Consider the following 14252-nt stretch of genomic DNA (forward strand, 5'->3'; position numbering starts at 1 on the left):
ACGTTGGTGACCAAGAGTTCTTTGACGACCAGCAGGACCAGCAGGAGTTTGTTAACCCAGGCAAGTATAGCATGGGATCTACCTTGATGTCCTATTCACCATTTATTAATTACTCATTTGCATGTGTCTAATTTTGATACCCGTAAGGACATCCTAGTGTTTGATTATCATGTTCCTTGTTCTCCTATGGGTTATATGCATATGGGTAGTTTGCTAGCGTTCAATGTAACTGTACATGATCCAAATAATGAATAATGGTTCTATGGAACGAAAAGGTAAAATTTGTCTTTAAACAACTGAATTATAGGGCGAAGGAGCAAATGACTTTCGATCATGATGCTCTCGGCCCTCCATAAGGACTTATCTGTCGGCAAAAGGTGGGACTGACAGTGCAACCGTGAGGGTCACATGGCTCTAACTTTAGCTCAGTAATAGGACCTTTTCTAGCTTGTTAGAGGTTACCTTTATGGCGCAAAAGGGGCTTGCCATGTTGGGTATAGGACTGCCCCTGTTCTTATGTGTATAGCCGCGAAGGATCTGTGCCATAGGAAAGGGGGTTCCTACATCTGCCTGTCGAGGAAACCTAACGGCCCTAACTTGTTAGAGAAACCTATGAAATAGTTTCATAGTGTACCTCGCCCGCTCACCTTGGCAGTGTTATGGGAGTAATTAACCCGGGCATAGGGGAAACACGACTCACGGTGAATGTGCACAACCTCTGCAGAGGGTTACAAACTATTATAATAGTCGTGCTCACGGTCACGAGCGGCCTGGAAAACTCACATAATAACTGGTTATTTATTATTGTTCATTTATGATGTTCTATGATGATAATATGATACAATTGATTCTGATATCTGACCATGTGGGTCTAATTGGGGCTTAAGCATAACTTGATAATAGTTAATGATAAAAATCCTGACTTACTAAAAGTACTAACCGCAGTAAACCAGAGTCATCCTTTTTGAACTTTCATAACCCCATGTTATCTTGTTAAGTACGGGAAGTACTTACGCTTGTTTATTTTCTATATTTGGATAAAAATCCCGGATGGGTAACAGATGTCAATGGGTATGAGGAGTTTCCAGAGGACTTTTAGGCTTATGGTCAACCAGTTGACCGTCCCTGTGTTGGAGCTACCATGAGAGAGCCACTTTCTTTTATTTTCCGCTGTGTTGTGTAAGACTATGTTATGGTACTAATTGTGATGTAAGATACACTGTGATGATACTTTTATAATTTATCAACTTATGTGTGTGACTGATCCCTGGGCACACATGAGTTTAGTGCATTCAATTTTATCCTTAAAATTGGGTGTGATAGGTGATTTGGGACTTTAAACGAATGCTTAATATTGGTTTAAGATATATATGATATGACTTGAAGATGGTTCAATAGGGTGAAGATAGCAAGGAAAGAATTTTGAGGGACTAAGCAAAGGTGAAGGGCAAGCGACGGCTTAGGTGCCTATGGACCGTGACTAAGGTGAAGAAGAGAGTATTTACGTTGAGTCAAAGTACTAATCGACCTATGAGGAATCATATTTTATGGAGGATTAAGTGGAAGTAACTTGAAGTCATGAATGGAACTTGCATGTGTTGAAATAGTTCTAGTCACATGCTTAAGGTGGACTTGCTCAAGAAGAATGAGACAAATATGGTTGCAACCCGTATGAAGATATATTATGAAGAAATGGCATATGAAGATTCATGCAAACTCAAGAGGTTAAAATGTGTTTTTATCTTTAATTGTGAGTATATATATGTCATACTATCAAGAGAGATGTAACATTAAGTGTGTGAACAAGTCTCGGTGCTCAATTCAACGAAACCTAGAGCTAACTTGAGAGAAACACTTGTAACAACACCTGCACATGGTGGTGGTCTTGGAGCTTGTTTTAAATTTAATTGATAGCCCTTTAAACAAGCAATCTGTAGAGTTTTAGATCATCAAAATCGAAGTTCAGAGTGAGAAATTATGACTATTTTAGCTGAGTTGTGCCGAAAATTCTAGGTGTGTCCAGAAATTTCGGTCAACATCTAAAATCCACCCGGGAGGGGGGGAGGGGGGTTCCAGTCTGAGGGACCTTATTTGGATTTAATTTTTCAACTGGAGTTTCTGGTCCCTTATCGAAATTTCCAATGCTTGGTGCGTGTTTAGCTGTGTAGTGCTGTACTAACCCTAAAAATCCTATTCGGACTAGAATTTCCGGTCTTGTGTAGAAAAGTGATATAAAAGTCAGATTTGGGGGTCGAGTATATGTACTTCAAGAACACACCTTCAGAGACTAAAGAAGCTCTCCCCTCTTCCTCTTTGTGAGGATTGATTGTTTCTTGTGAGGTCTACAGTGATGGGTTGAGACATACGGTGAGAAAGAAAAAGAGTGCAATGCCATCCCTGAGCACTTTGAATTTCGTTAAGCATTCGTAAACGATTTGTTATTCTTGGAGGTGAAGTCTCCTAGATGGCCAGGAGTACATTGCACGGCAAGCTCCTATGCTTGTGGCAAGCCGCAAGAAGTTTGTGAAGGCCGTGTTGCCTCTGCAAGGGAAGAGATCAATATAATGAAGTGAAGGAAGTGGTTGAAAGAGACCCAGCTCCCTTGGAAACTCCTCGATGGAGACATAGGATTCACATAGGTGAATCTAAACAGGTATTGGATCTTTGAGATTTATTAAAATTTCTGCATATGAGCTTAGGAGAACTAGGCCATATAAATTCTAACAATTTTCCTAGTTTGCAGTTAAAAGCATAAGCAATTATCTGACTTTCCAAGTTGACAAACTCACAGTAATAACACCTCATCGTTGGAGTAGTTTGTCTTCATTCCTGATAACTCTTCATAACAGAACATGAATTTGAAATGAATCAGTCTATCTAGCAACCGGATGTTCTGGCCACTCCTAGCATTTGATTTTTGCTCATGCATTTACAATGTCTTTTAACTACATTTACAATGATTTCTTCGTTGTAATTTATTGGATAGAGTGATGTAATTTAGGAATAACACAACTTTTATTTCTATGGATTGCAGATCTTAGAGAAATATATGCCAAATTATTTAGGAAAAATTACAGATTATTTCTATGGACACAAATATCAGATAAATTTATGCAAATTATTCACAAATGTCACAAAATGTCCCCGCGCACAGCCACTGCGACCTGGGAGCCCCCGCTGTCGCTTGGTGAGGACGAACCCTCCATCCCTATTGCCCACCGAGCACTCCAGCGCCGACGCCCTATGCCCCTATGCCGCCGGAGCTGTGCAGCACCATCCCGCGGCTCCACCGGCAGCAACCAGGCACCCTACTAGCTAGCCACGCCGCCGGAGCTGCTGCTCCACAGGCATGTGACGCCGCCTCGGACCTCGCCGTGCGCCACCACCATCGGAGCTGAACCTTCCCTCTCCCGCTGTCCCGGCAGATCCACACCGAGCGCCGCCGATGCCGTTGCCACAGCCAAGCGCCGCCATCCGCTGCCTTGTGCTCCCTCCGTCTCCAGGAAATAACGTGTTGACAGCAGCTAAAACAACCGAGTGCCATATAAGAATTGTCTTTGAAATTGATCATTTCCTGTTCATCAAACTTCGAGAAGATGATGGCATATATAGTCAGTGGCGGAGACAGGATTTTTGCAGAGCCTGGGCGAGACAAACGTAATACTAAGGATCTATTTGGCAGGTGTCCGACTCCTCACGTGGAGTAGCTTTTTTTGGTGGAGCTGAAGCTATTTTGAAAAACGTTTGGCAAAAATAGTCTTAATTATAATTTTGTTATAATTTATGTTAGAATTGTGAGGAGGAACCGAGAGAAACCACATTTCTGCGGCTCCGGCTCCTCTATAAAAATGGCTCTAGCTCCTCTACGCTTCATGCAAGGAGTGGTTTATTAGATGTCTACTTAGCCGGACTTCTTGCTTGCAAGGAGCCACGAGAAGCCAGAGCCGGAGCCCTGCCAATAAGAATCTAACGTAACGTAGAGCATTGTACATGAAAGCGAAATTAAAGAACCATAATAATTTTGAGCTAATCCATCGTCCTAGTACAGGTTCCTAGCTAGTGTAGTGGGTCCATCTCCCTAGCACATTTTAAAAAGAAGCATGAATAATACGAAAACAAAAGAAACTCTATGCCTTTCAGCACACACCTCCCTCGCACACGTACGCATCCGCCGGGAGTTGCTCCATACCCGCCTTGGCCTCCTCCTCCTTCCCGAGCGCGCACTTAGGGTGAACATCGAAGTCGCACCGATCGCAACTGTATGACCACGAGCTGCCTAATCCTTCACACTCGTCGCAGGTGTAGGTGACGGCAGCGTCACGCCGCGTGAGGGCAAGCTCGTGCAACTCATGCAGCTCGTGCCTCACCTTCCCAGGCCACGCCTGGCCTTCTCGTCCATCTTCCTCCCCAGCTCCTCGAGCACCTCCTCGGTGAACGGGAACGCGTCGGCGCCGTGCGCCACGATGTGGGACTTGGCGTCCGTGGTGAGCGTCGCGCCGGAAGGGCCGACGGCGACGAGCGAAGGGATCCCGCGGATTCTGAACTTCTTCATCAGTGGCTGCTTCTGTCCGTCTTCTAAGGGAAGAGCGAGCCACGGCATGGCAGAGAAGTACTCGTCGTAGGCGCTCTGGTCCTTGTCGACGGAGACGAAGATGATCTCGAAGTCGCTGCTTCTCTCCTTGATCTTGCCGTACTCCTTGACCAGCGTAGGCAGGAAAGATCGGCACGGCGTGCACCATTTCGCTGAGAAGTAGAGGATGACGGTCTTGCCGATGAGATCTGACACAGGAACCTGACACGCAATACAATACAAGCACAAGTACCATCTTAATTTTAGTCTCTCATCATGCCAAAAAATATCACAGAATTAGATAAGCTAAACCCATCAAAAGTGCATTATTAGAAACAAATACCTTTGCTCCATCTTTTCCGACAACATAGTCCAAGTCACCACTGACCAGAAGAGACTCCAAGGTCTGCGTCGCTGCTTTGGCCTTGGACCTACTGGTCAAAACCTCCATCTTCTCATCATCGAAAGGGAACCCTTCCCATGCGTCCACTCCATGCTCTTCAACCACATCCGCGATGTTGCTGTTCAGCGTTTTGCCGTCAGGCCCAACCAGGACAAGCGTGGGAAGCGCCCTGAGGTCAAAGTACCGAACCAGCTTCTCGCACATGCTGTCGTCATGAGGAATCGCGAGCCAAGGCATGCTTGCAAAGCTCTCCTGAAACACCGACTCGTCGCATCTGAAGTAGACAGCCACGACCTCGAATTTCTCCCCTGCTTGCCTCAGTTTCTCGTAGATCTCAGCGAGCGCCGCGGTGAACTCTTTCATCGGCCTCGCCATGAAGTACAGGGCAACGTGCTTCCCCTCGAGCTCAGAAATGGGCACCCTGTCGCCTCTGCTCGAGATCAGGTAGTTACGAGTGGGCGTGCCAAGAATGCTGTGAATCGTTTGGCTATCCTTGTCTGCCTTCTCCTGCTCCTTCAGCTCACTGACCCTCTCCGGCGTGAACGGGGAGGCCCCTGCCCCGTACTCGCTGATGAATTTGACGCCCTCTTTCGTGTAGATGTCGCCTGTTTCTGCGCCGAGGATGACGAGGTTCGGAATGCCGTTCACCTTGAACCGGCTCATGAGACGCTTGACGCATTTGGAGTCGGAGAACGGGACCGCCAGCCATGGCATCTTTGCAAAGTATGCGTCGAATGACTCCTCGTCCCTGTCGCGCGAAACAAAGACGACCTCGAGACTACTCTTGCCCTGCTGCCGCAGCTCCAGCAGTTCTTGGTATGTTTCAACGAGCTTGGGTGTGAAGAGCCTACACGGTGCGCACCATGAGGCAGAGAAGTAGAGGGCCACGGTGTTTGCCTCGATGCTGCAAATCTTCACCTGCAGGATGATCAAAGGAAATAAGGTGCGGCCGAAGGTTATCATATCGGAAATGCTACAGTCCAGACATCCGCGCTTCGTGGGCCCGTGCGCTACCAGCCTAATAGGCCGGTTTTCCTTTACTTTGGTTCTTTCACCATTTTTCAAAATAAAAAAAAATACAGCAACATTCCCAACTAACACGGCCGTCGTAGCGTTCCCTGCCACTCGCCCGACGCTCGCCTTCTCCAGCGGCGACCACCTCCGCTTCCTTCGTCCACGGCCCTTGCTCGCCTCTATGACGCCAGTCGCACCCGCCGCCCGCCCCTGCCCTCATCGCCGGAGCCAGCACTGGCGTCCTCCTCGTCACCTCCTCCTGTGGCTGGAGACCGTGAGGGCGTCGCAGTCGTGTCGTACTTTGCGCTCGCATCAAGGCTCCACGCGCCCCAGTGCCCCAGCAAAAGAAGCTCGCGGCAGCCAAGCCTATGGTGCTCTTTGCTCCGCCACCTCCCAGTCCTGATCTACCCATTGAGGCGGTTATCGAGTTCCTCAAAGCGCGTGACATGGTGGCCGCTTCCCACTAGAATGCCGTGATTGACATGTTGCAAACGTATATTTTAAGTGTTTTAGATGTTCCAGAGGTATGTTGCAAGTATTTCATATGGATGTTGCAAAAGTAGATCGGGATGTTACATATATTGCAAAGTGTTCTAGAGGCATGTTGCAAGTTTTTCAGAGGCATGTGGAAAGCGTTTGTTCAAAATGTTTCATCTGTTTTAAACGTACGTTGCAAGCATTTTTTATCCGGATGTTGTATAAGTGTTTTCATGTTGCAAGTTGCAAGTGTTTTATCTGGATGTTCCATATGTTTTCGCACACATGTTGCAAGTGTATATTCCAAATGTTTCATTTGCTTCAGACGTATGTTGCATTCAAGTGTTTCATGTTGCAAGTGTTTCGTGTTTCAGATGTATGTTCAAAGAGTCATTGGGGCACGGCCCGGACACCGTGGGAAGGGGCACGGCGAGCTAGGGGCTGACGGATGGGGCGCGCGGTGCTCCTTGAGTCCTGCGGACGGGGCGTGCTCATCCTCGTCCCGGCTCCCAGAACCTGCCCGCGCGGAGAGAGAGAGAAGGGGTCAGGAGGAAAGAGGGGCGGGCGCGGGGCGGAGTGAGGCGGACGGGGGGCGGGGTACGCGTGCGGGGCGGGACGAGGCAGACGGGAAAGGACTACAGTGGTACGGTGGGAGTGCGACGCGTTTGTGATGGGCCGTTTTGCTGGGCTGTTCGGTACCGTCTAACGGAATCTTATCCCATTGGATGTCCGGGCACCAACAATTCGCCTACCCCATTATATTCTGGTTGATGAGAACAAGTCAATCTGTCATAATATTCATGAACATGCAACTTTTTCTTCCTTTCTTCTGTCTTATTAGTGTTTAATTACATATGAATGAACTTTAAACACTACGTACGTGTCCTTTTCCATACACAAACTTGTTGCACAATTTGCGTAAAGGGATAGATATGTTGCAGACTTGTATTCTTGCAAACTTAAACTAAACCTAATTAGATGAAATTGCAGACTTGTATTCTTGCAGTTAGGTAGCAGCCAGGTGCGTACGGGGACATTCAGTAGGCAATTTGGTTTTCACTTACACTAAACCTAATTTTTTCACGAATACACAAAAGATTTATGTATCATTATATTAAGTAGAAGAGTTTAAGCAAACATACAATGAGCTTCTGTCGAGCGCCGAAGGAGGTCGACCTAACACAGCCGTAGCTGGACCATCCTAGCAAAAGACCTCTTGTTTCGATATTAAATAAAAGAAAACAACCAATACCGACGCAGCGGTGCGACCTAGGAGGTGGCATTGCGTCTTCGCGGCTGCCTAGATGGGCCCTTTTCAACGGCCGGGAAGAGCGCCTCCAATGCTTCGACGTTGGACGCGGCCAGGTTGACGTCGAAGAGCTTGTTAAAGGCCTCCAGCTCCAACGTAGATGGCGCTGATGGACTCTTGGTGTAGCCCATACGCTGAGGCTGCTTGGGACGCTCACGAATCAACGGTCAACGGAGAGTCACTCTTACGCGTCACTTTGTTGATGAAGTTGTCGAGGCGGTATTTGGCAGAGCTGTAGTTGTCCACAGTCTGGTGGGTATCCACCGGCGGTGAATTGGGAGGGCCAGCATCCACCATGAGGTCAACTGGTCTGCAGCCTGGCGGGTAGATCTTTAGTTTTATTGTGTTTGTGATTTTTGAACAGGGAGGACTATTTGTTTCTAAAGTCTTCTATTGTAGTAGAATCAGATAATATATTCGAGTCATGAAAAGCGTAGACTCGGAAGGGTGCTCTTGATAGATTTGTTGTCAAAGAATGTCAAACTTATATGGAAAACCAAACTCTTAGAGTCTTGAGGCAGAAATCGATGGCAGTCATGGCGATGATGATAACACAAACATTGTTGAGGTTCACACTTTGGAGATCGATGAAGTTAGGGACAACGACAATCATGTGACAGTTGCATCTGCAGGACCAAACTTTTCGAAATTGAAGTTTGTTGAAGTCCTAGCCTATCCTACATGTGTAGCGCTATGATACCAGAAAGACTTAATGGATTGGTGACTATTGCACTTGAAAATGATGTTTAGGAGAAAATTAAGTATGAAGATATAACTGAAGATTTTATTTCAAAGAATACCAGAAGAACGATGCTTTTTACTAGAAGCTAGTTAATGAGATTCCGCTAAGATTCACCTATTACTCCTTTAGCATGAATGTCTATTGTAATTCTTATTAGTATTTCACAAAAAGAACAAGACTGTTATAATCTGAAATTCAAATACACTTTGGTTATTTATTGTCTAAAATAGGCCACGTTATATTTCGCACTATGGCCCAAAATTCTGGGCTACGGACCTGCGATTACCTCGTACAGTAGGAGGTAAATCACAGCCTTTGATTTTTAAAAGCATGAATGAAACAACTAAATAATCTGAATCATTTCAGGGAAAAAACAGGAAAGAGTCCTCCCGGATATTTTGGCTGACCTGCTCGCCGGAGTTGCGGACGAGGAAGTCCCGATCACCGGTGCCGAGGATGGCCCCGATGCCACCGCGCCTGGTGATCGCCCGCTCCGCCATGTGCCGCGCGTATAGCTCGATCGAGATCAATGCAACTCGTGTGCTAGGCTGCTAGCTACTAGGCTAGCTAGGGGCTGGGACTTGGGAGAGGGCCAATCGGCGGCGACAGCAAGTTTGTATACGACCAAAGTGATGCCAGCGTGCCGCGGCGGCCTCTGCCCAGTGACTTGGCCGGAGGTAGCTGACAATTGCCGGCCATTCCAAAGACTAGCTAACATACAGAGACACAAAAAGATGAAGCCGACCACACGATTCCAAGGCCAAGGGTTTATTTATTTATTCATTACTGATGCAAAGTGCTCTGTTCGGTTGGCTAATAAGCCATGGCTGAAAGTACGGTTGGCTACTATTTGTTGGCTGAAAAAGTACGGCTTATAAGTGAACATGACGTTTGTCGTGGCATGCATCTTGGAAACATGGAGATTAATTGGTCTGAGTATGAAGAAGAATATGATCACAAGCAATCTCAACTTCAGAGAAAATAGAAGTTAAGCTATGGCTCCGCAGCAACTCAGAGAATAAGACATTGTAGATTTTAAGAGTGGGGTGGTGGTCTGGGCCACTCGCTCTTTTGCTCTTGGGCCTAGTGCGAGTACTACTCCTGGACTGGCTTGGCCAGGGCAGGCGCCGCCTGGGTGTGGACTGTGGAGTGGTAACAAACATGCCATCCACCCATACTTGACGGTGATCCAGCTTCCCGCACAGCCAACGCGCATAGTTTTGCAGGATCTAGTTAGGAGCGGCAACTAGTCCCAAGCCCCAACAGAAGTGCAGCCATGCCAACGAACCAAACAAAACCCCGTTGCAAATTATTATTCCCCCGAAAATTTTAGGCAAAGATGCGAAAGACCTTTATAGAACAAGTCAAACAATTGCAATTTGAAATATTAACACCACCAAACTACTCACCTCATCCTTGACCATCCTTCAGAATAAAGATACCATGTGGATCAAAAACCAAAACAATGTCTAGCATGAAAGATTGCAGAAATATAAGGCAAAAAAAAAGGCACCAACACCACATGCTTAAAAGCAGAAATACCATGCAGCAAACCCATTACTTTGATCTGACACAATACTCACATAGTTCTGCATACATATATGCTCCTAAGAGTTCAGGGTGCAACTACTATTTATTATTAACACACAAACATCAACAGCCCAAAAACCTCAGCTCCAAGCACAAACCATCTCACGATTATTGTCACCCCCCACAACATTCAGATAGCACCAGAAACTGGCAAAGGCAACTCAGTAGAACAACTCTAGACCTTCCTGCACACGCCTCCCTCGCACACATACCCAGCAGGGGCTTCCTCAGTGGACTTGCCTTCCTCCTCTTCGCCCTTTGCCATCTCATCCAGCTTCTTCTGCAGCTCCTCAAGCCTCTCCTCGGTGAATGGGAAAGCATCAGCACCGTGGATCATCAGCTGGGCCTTTGCGTCCCTGCTGACTGTCTGCCCAGTAGGACCGATGGCGACAAGTGAAGGGATCCCACGGATCTTGAAGGTCTTCTTCAGGGATGCCTTCCTTTCATCTTCCAAGGGTACAGCAAGCCATGGCATTTGAGAGAAAAAATCATCGAATGAGCTCTGATCCCTGTCACTGGAGATGAAGACGATCTCAAAATCACTGTTCTTCTCTTTGATCTTGTTGTATTCCTTGACAAGTGTGGGCAGGAAGGCACAGCATGGTCCACACCATTTTGCTGAGAAGTAAAGAAGGACGGTCTTCCCAACAAGTTCTGATACAGGAACCTGAGATATACATTAAGTACACTTTAATTTTCTCATGATAATCAGACATCTAATTAAAACCATCAAAAGTGCATAAAATCTGTACTATGCTATAGAATCATTACTAAAGCAGACAGTAAAATAAAAGGACAGCGTTAAACAAAATATCCTTTTACCAATTGGCAGAACTCTGTTTACTTGATAAATATCTCTTTTTCATCTATCACTTCCTAAAGTTAGCATGAAGACCATTATTCAAGGTCACAGTGGTTAATTTTAAACTAGGATATTGCTTAAACAAAAGAGTTATTTATCCATGATCAAGCATAAATAATACCACAGCCATCTTAAAATAAAATTACTACTTTTTTAGATAAAGGAAATAAACTTTACTACTTAATGGAGTGATTAACTTGTCTTTTGCAATGACAGAAGAGTACTTTCATATAAAAGAAGTCAAGCAACAGTAGTGCATACCTTTGCACCACCTTTTCCAATGACAAAGTCCAAATCACCACTGATTAGAAGGGACTCCAAGGTCTGTAATGCAGCTTTAGCCTTTGCCTTCTCAGCAAGAATTTCCAGCTTCTCAGCACTGAAGGGAAAGCCCTCCCATGCCTCAAAACCATGGTCATCAATTATGTCCGCAACATTGCTGTTCAGTGTCTTCCCATCAGGGCCAATCAGAACCAGTGTAGGAAGAGACCTAAGCTCAAAGTAGCGAACCAGCTTCTTACACTTCTGGTCACCTTGAGGAATTGCAAGCCAAGGCATCTTTGCAAAACTCTCATTAAATGCTGACTCTTCACTGTCCAAGGATACAGCTACAACTTCAAATTTCTCCCCCACTTCTTTGAGTTTCTCATAGATCTTAGCAAGCAAATTAGTGAATTCAACGACTGGTCCATAGCCATCCACCACAAAGCACAGACCAACATACTTCCCCTCAAGCTCAGAGATGGGTACCTGGGTATAGACAATAACAATAAAAACAAGTAAGTATTTGCAAGACAACGAATCAATCGAAGGTCATGAGAAGTTGCATCGAGCAGTTACCTTGTCTCCCTTGTTTGAAATGAGATAGTCTCGAGTAGTTGTGCCAAGCACGCTTTGAATAGTTTGATTATCCTTTTCTGCCTTTTCCTGTTCCTTCAGTTCATTGATCCTATCTGGTGTGAAAGGGTAAGCCTCCACGCCATACTCACTCACAAATTCAACACCATCTTCAGTGTAAACTTTACCAGTTTTTGCGTCAAGGATGACAAGGTGTGGGATACCAGAGACCTTGAACCGGCCATCAAGGGCCGCACGGCCTTCGGTGTCAGAAAAAGGGACAGCCAACCATGGCATCTTTGCAAAGTATTCATTGAATCCTTCCTCATTCTGATCAGCCGAAGCAAAGACGACCTCGAAGCTCTTGCCCTGCGAGGCCAGTTCTTTGTACACTTCAATAAGCTTGGGCGTGAACCTCCTGCATGGCGGGCACCATGAGGCCGAGAAGTAGATGGCCACAGGGCTCGCCTCGATGCTGCTGATCTTCACCTGCAGGATAACAAATAAAGAAGGCACAGAGATGTTGAGCAACCAAATTCTGGTTGAGAATAGCAAGATGGCTGCAATCATTCACCATCACCAAATGTAAATGTGCTTTTATTATGTTTATAAGAAAAAGGTCAAACTTAAGCTTTCTAATAAAGCTGGGCTGGGCCTTTGATCGAAAAAAATGTTTATAAGAAAAATGCCATGCATGTTTCAGAACTACTACTACCTTTCAGATGTCTGAACTTGCTAAAGGTAACTTTTTCTGTCAGTTAAACCTGTATATGCGGTTATGGAACCAAACTAGGCAAGTTGGCTTTCAGAATTAGTAATGATCCAAAGTAGTAAACAATATCCCCCCACCCTACCTCCCTCTCTTCCCACCCCACAAATATTGCAGTACCGAGATGGTGGTAACACCAGTTTTTTCTTAAAAGAGATGGTGGTAACACTCCCAGGCTATTACGGAATTCAAGTATCCCACCCCTAGATAATAAGACGTTCAAAAAGAAAACACAAGGATCCTATATAAGACAAAAGTAACGTTACTCATAAACTAGTTTTGCACCCTTGATGAAAATTTGGAAACTCGGTAACAGAAAGATTAGAAGTAAACCTGAAGTAAATATATAGAGTGAATTTGTTGGGTGAACGTTGAGGGTACTGCGGCTGTTTCAACTTTATATCTAGATCACGGCTCGCCCACGTGCAAGGCGATTAAAAACTGATAATCGCTCTCACCGCGACCCTGCTAATTTGTACCCACTACCCAAAAATATTAGATACTCCTTCCCTCCCTAAAGTAGTACTAGGCCAGTAGGCCTACACAGTAAAGTCGAAGAAGCTAAAGTAGTAAACCCCCTCCCTCCCTCCCTTGCTCATCATCTACCACTTGGTATAGTAGTTGATAACTGCAGCCGGTAGCCGACCCACAAAACCCCCATCCATATTTGCGTATTTCGTAATCGGATCGTCTATCTAATCGAAAGCCACACGACAAGAAAAGACGCGATCGGGCCAGCAACGCTGGATGGCGAATCTGCACATCTACCGCGCGGAAGTGGTAAAAAGAACCTCGAGACAAATTAAAGACGAGTGCGGCGGAGGCTGACTGACCTGCTCGCCAGAGTTGCGGGTGAGGAAGTCCCGTTCGGCGGTGGCGAGGATGTCCCCGATGCCGCCGCCGCCGGCTGCTGCGGGCGCCGCCTCCGCCATCCGCTGGAGCGGGGGAGAGAAGAGAAAGCAAGCAGAGCAGGCGAGAGCGGACGGAGTGGAGTGGTGGGTGGTGGTGGTGTGGAGAACGGTTGATGGACGGGAACGGGACTGGCTCTGGGCTCTGGCTGCCTTCCTCCGCCGGCGCCCGCCCCGTCGGTTTATATAGGAAAAAGTCTACTTAACCTGAGACCTTTGTCTACTTCACTCTCTCAATTACGAAACTGTCTGTTTTACCTTCTAAACTTTCTAAAACCGTTTATTTTAGCGGTTTTGCTACAGTAACAGCGGGGTTGCTACAGTTTCGGTTGTTTTGAATTTTCTTTTTTTTATTTATTTTCGATAAATTTTTTATTTACTATGATTTTTCAAAAAATCATCGAAAATAAATAAAAAAAATAAATTCAAAACCACCGGCACTGTAGCAAACCCATCGTTGCTGTAGCAAAACCGCTGTCTGAAAACCGTCCAGAGGGTAAAATAGATTGTTTTAGAAAGTTCAGGAGTAAAATAGACAGTTTCATGGTTTAGGGGTGAAGTAGACTGTATGAAAGATAGGAATTAAGTAAACTTTTTCCGTTTATATAGGTGCGCCGTGCGGGGATGCGGGGCGCCTTAGGGCTCTGGCCGGCTGCTTTGCTTTCTTCGCTTGCAAGGTTGTGCTACCAGCCTACCACCACACATCCAAATGCCAGTGTGTGACCCTGCCCTGTACAAGTGAATGTGCTGCAAATCTTCCCAACTGGAATC

General features: G+C 46.0%; 1 protein-coding gene and 1 pseudogene across 1 annotated transcript; both read right to left on the reverse strand.

The window, feature by feature from the left end:
• Positions 1 to 4136: 4136 nt before the first annotated feature.
• On the reverse strand, positions 4137 to 9242 carry LOC136494887 (probable nucleoredoxin 1-1; annotated as a pseudogene).
• Positions 9243 to 10041: 799 nt separating this feature from the next.
• LOC136542233 (probable nucleoredoxin 1-1) lies at positions 10042 to 13660 on the reverse strand. Its single transcript, XM_066534581.1, has 4 exons — positions 13407 to 13660; positions 11808 to 12293; positions 11229 to 11717; positions 10042 to 10772 (listed from the first exon to the last, which is right to left on the reverse strand). The coding sequence occupies exons 1-4, from the start codon at positions 13503 to 13505 to the stop codon at positions 10281 to 10283; spliced, it is 1566 nt and encodes a 521-aa protein (XP_066390678.1). The 5' UTR covers positions 13506 to 13660; the 3' UTR covers positions 10042 to 10280.
• Positions 13661 to 14252: the final 592 nt, after the last annotated feature.

Source organism: Miscanthus floridulus, chromosome 1, assembly GCF_019320115.1.
Source record: "Miscanthus floridulus cultivar M001 chromosome 1, ASM1932011v1, whole genome shotgun sequence".
In the NCBI taxonomy this organism is placed as follows: domain Eukaryota; kingdom Viridiplantae; phylum Streptophyta; class Magnoliopsida; order Poales; family Poaceae; genus Miscanthus; species Miscanthus floridulus.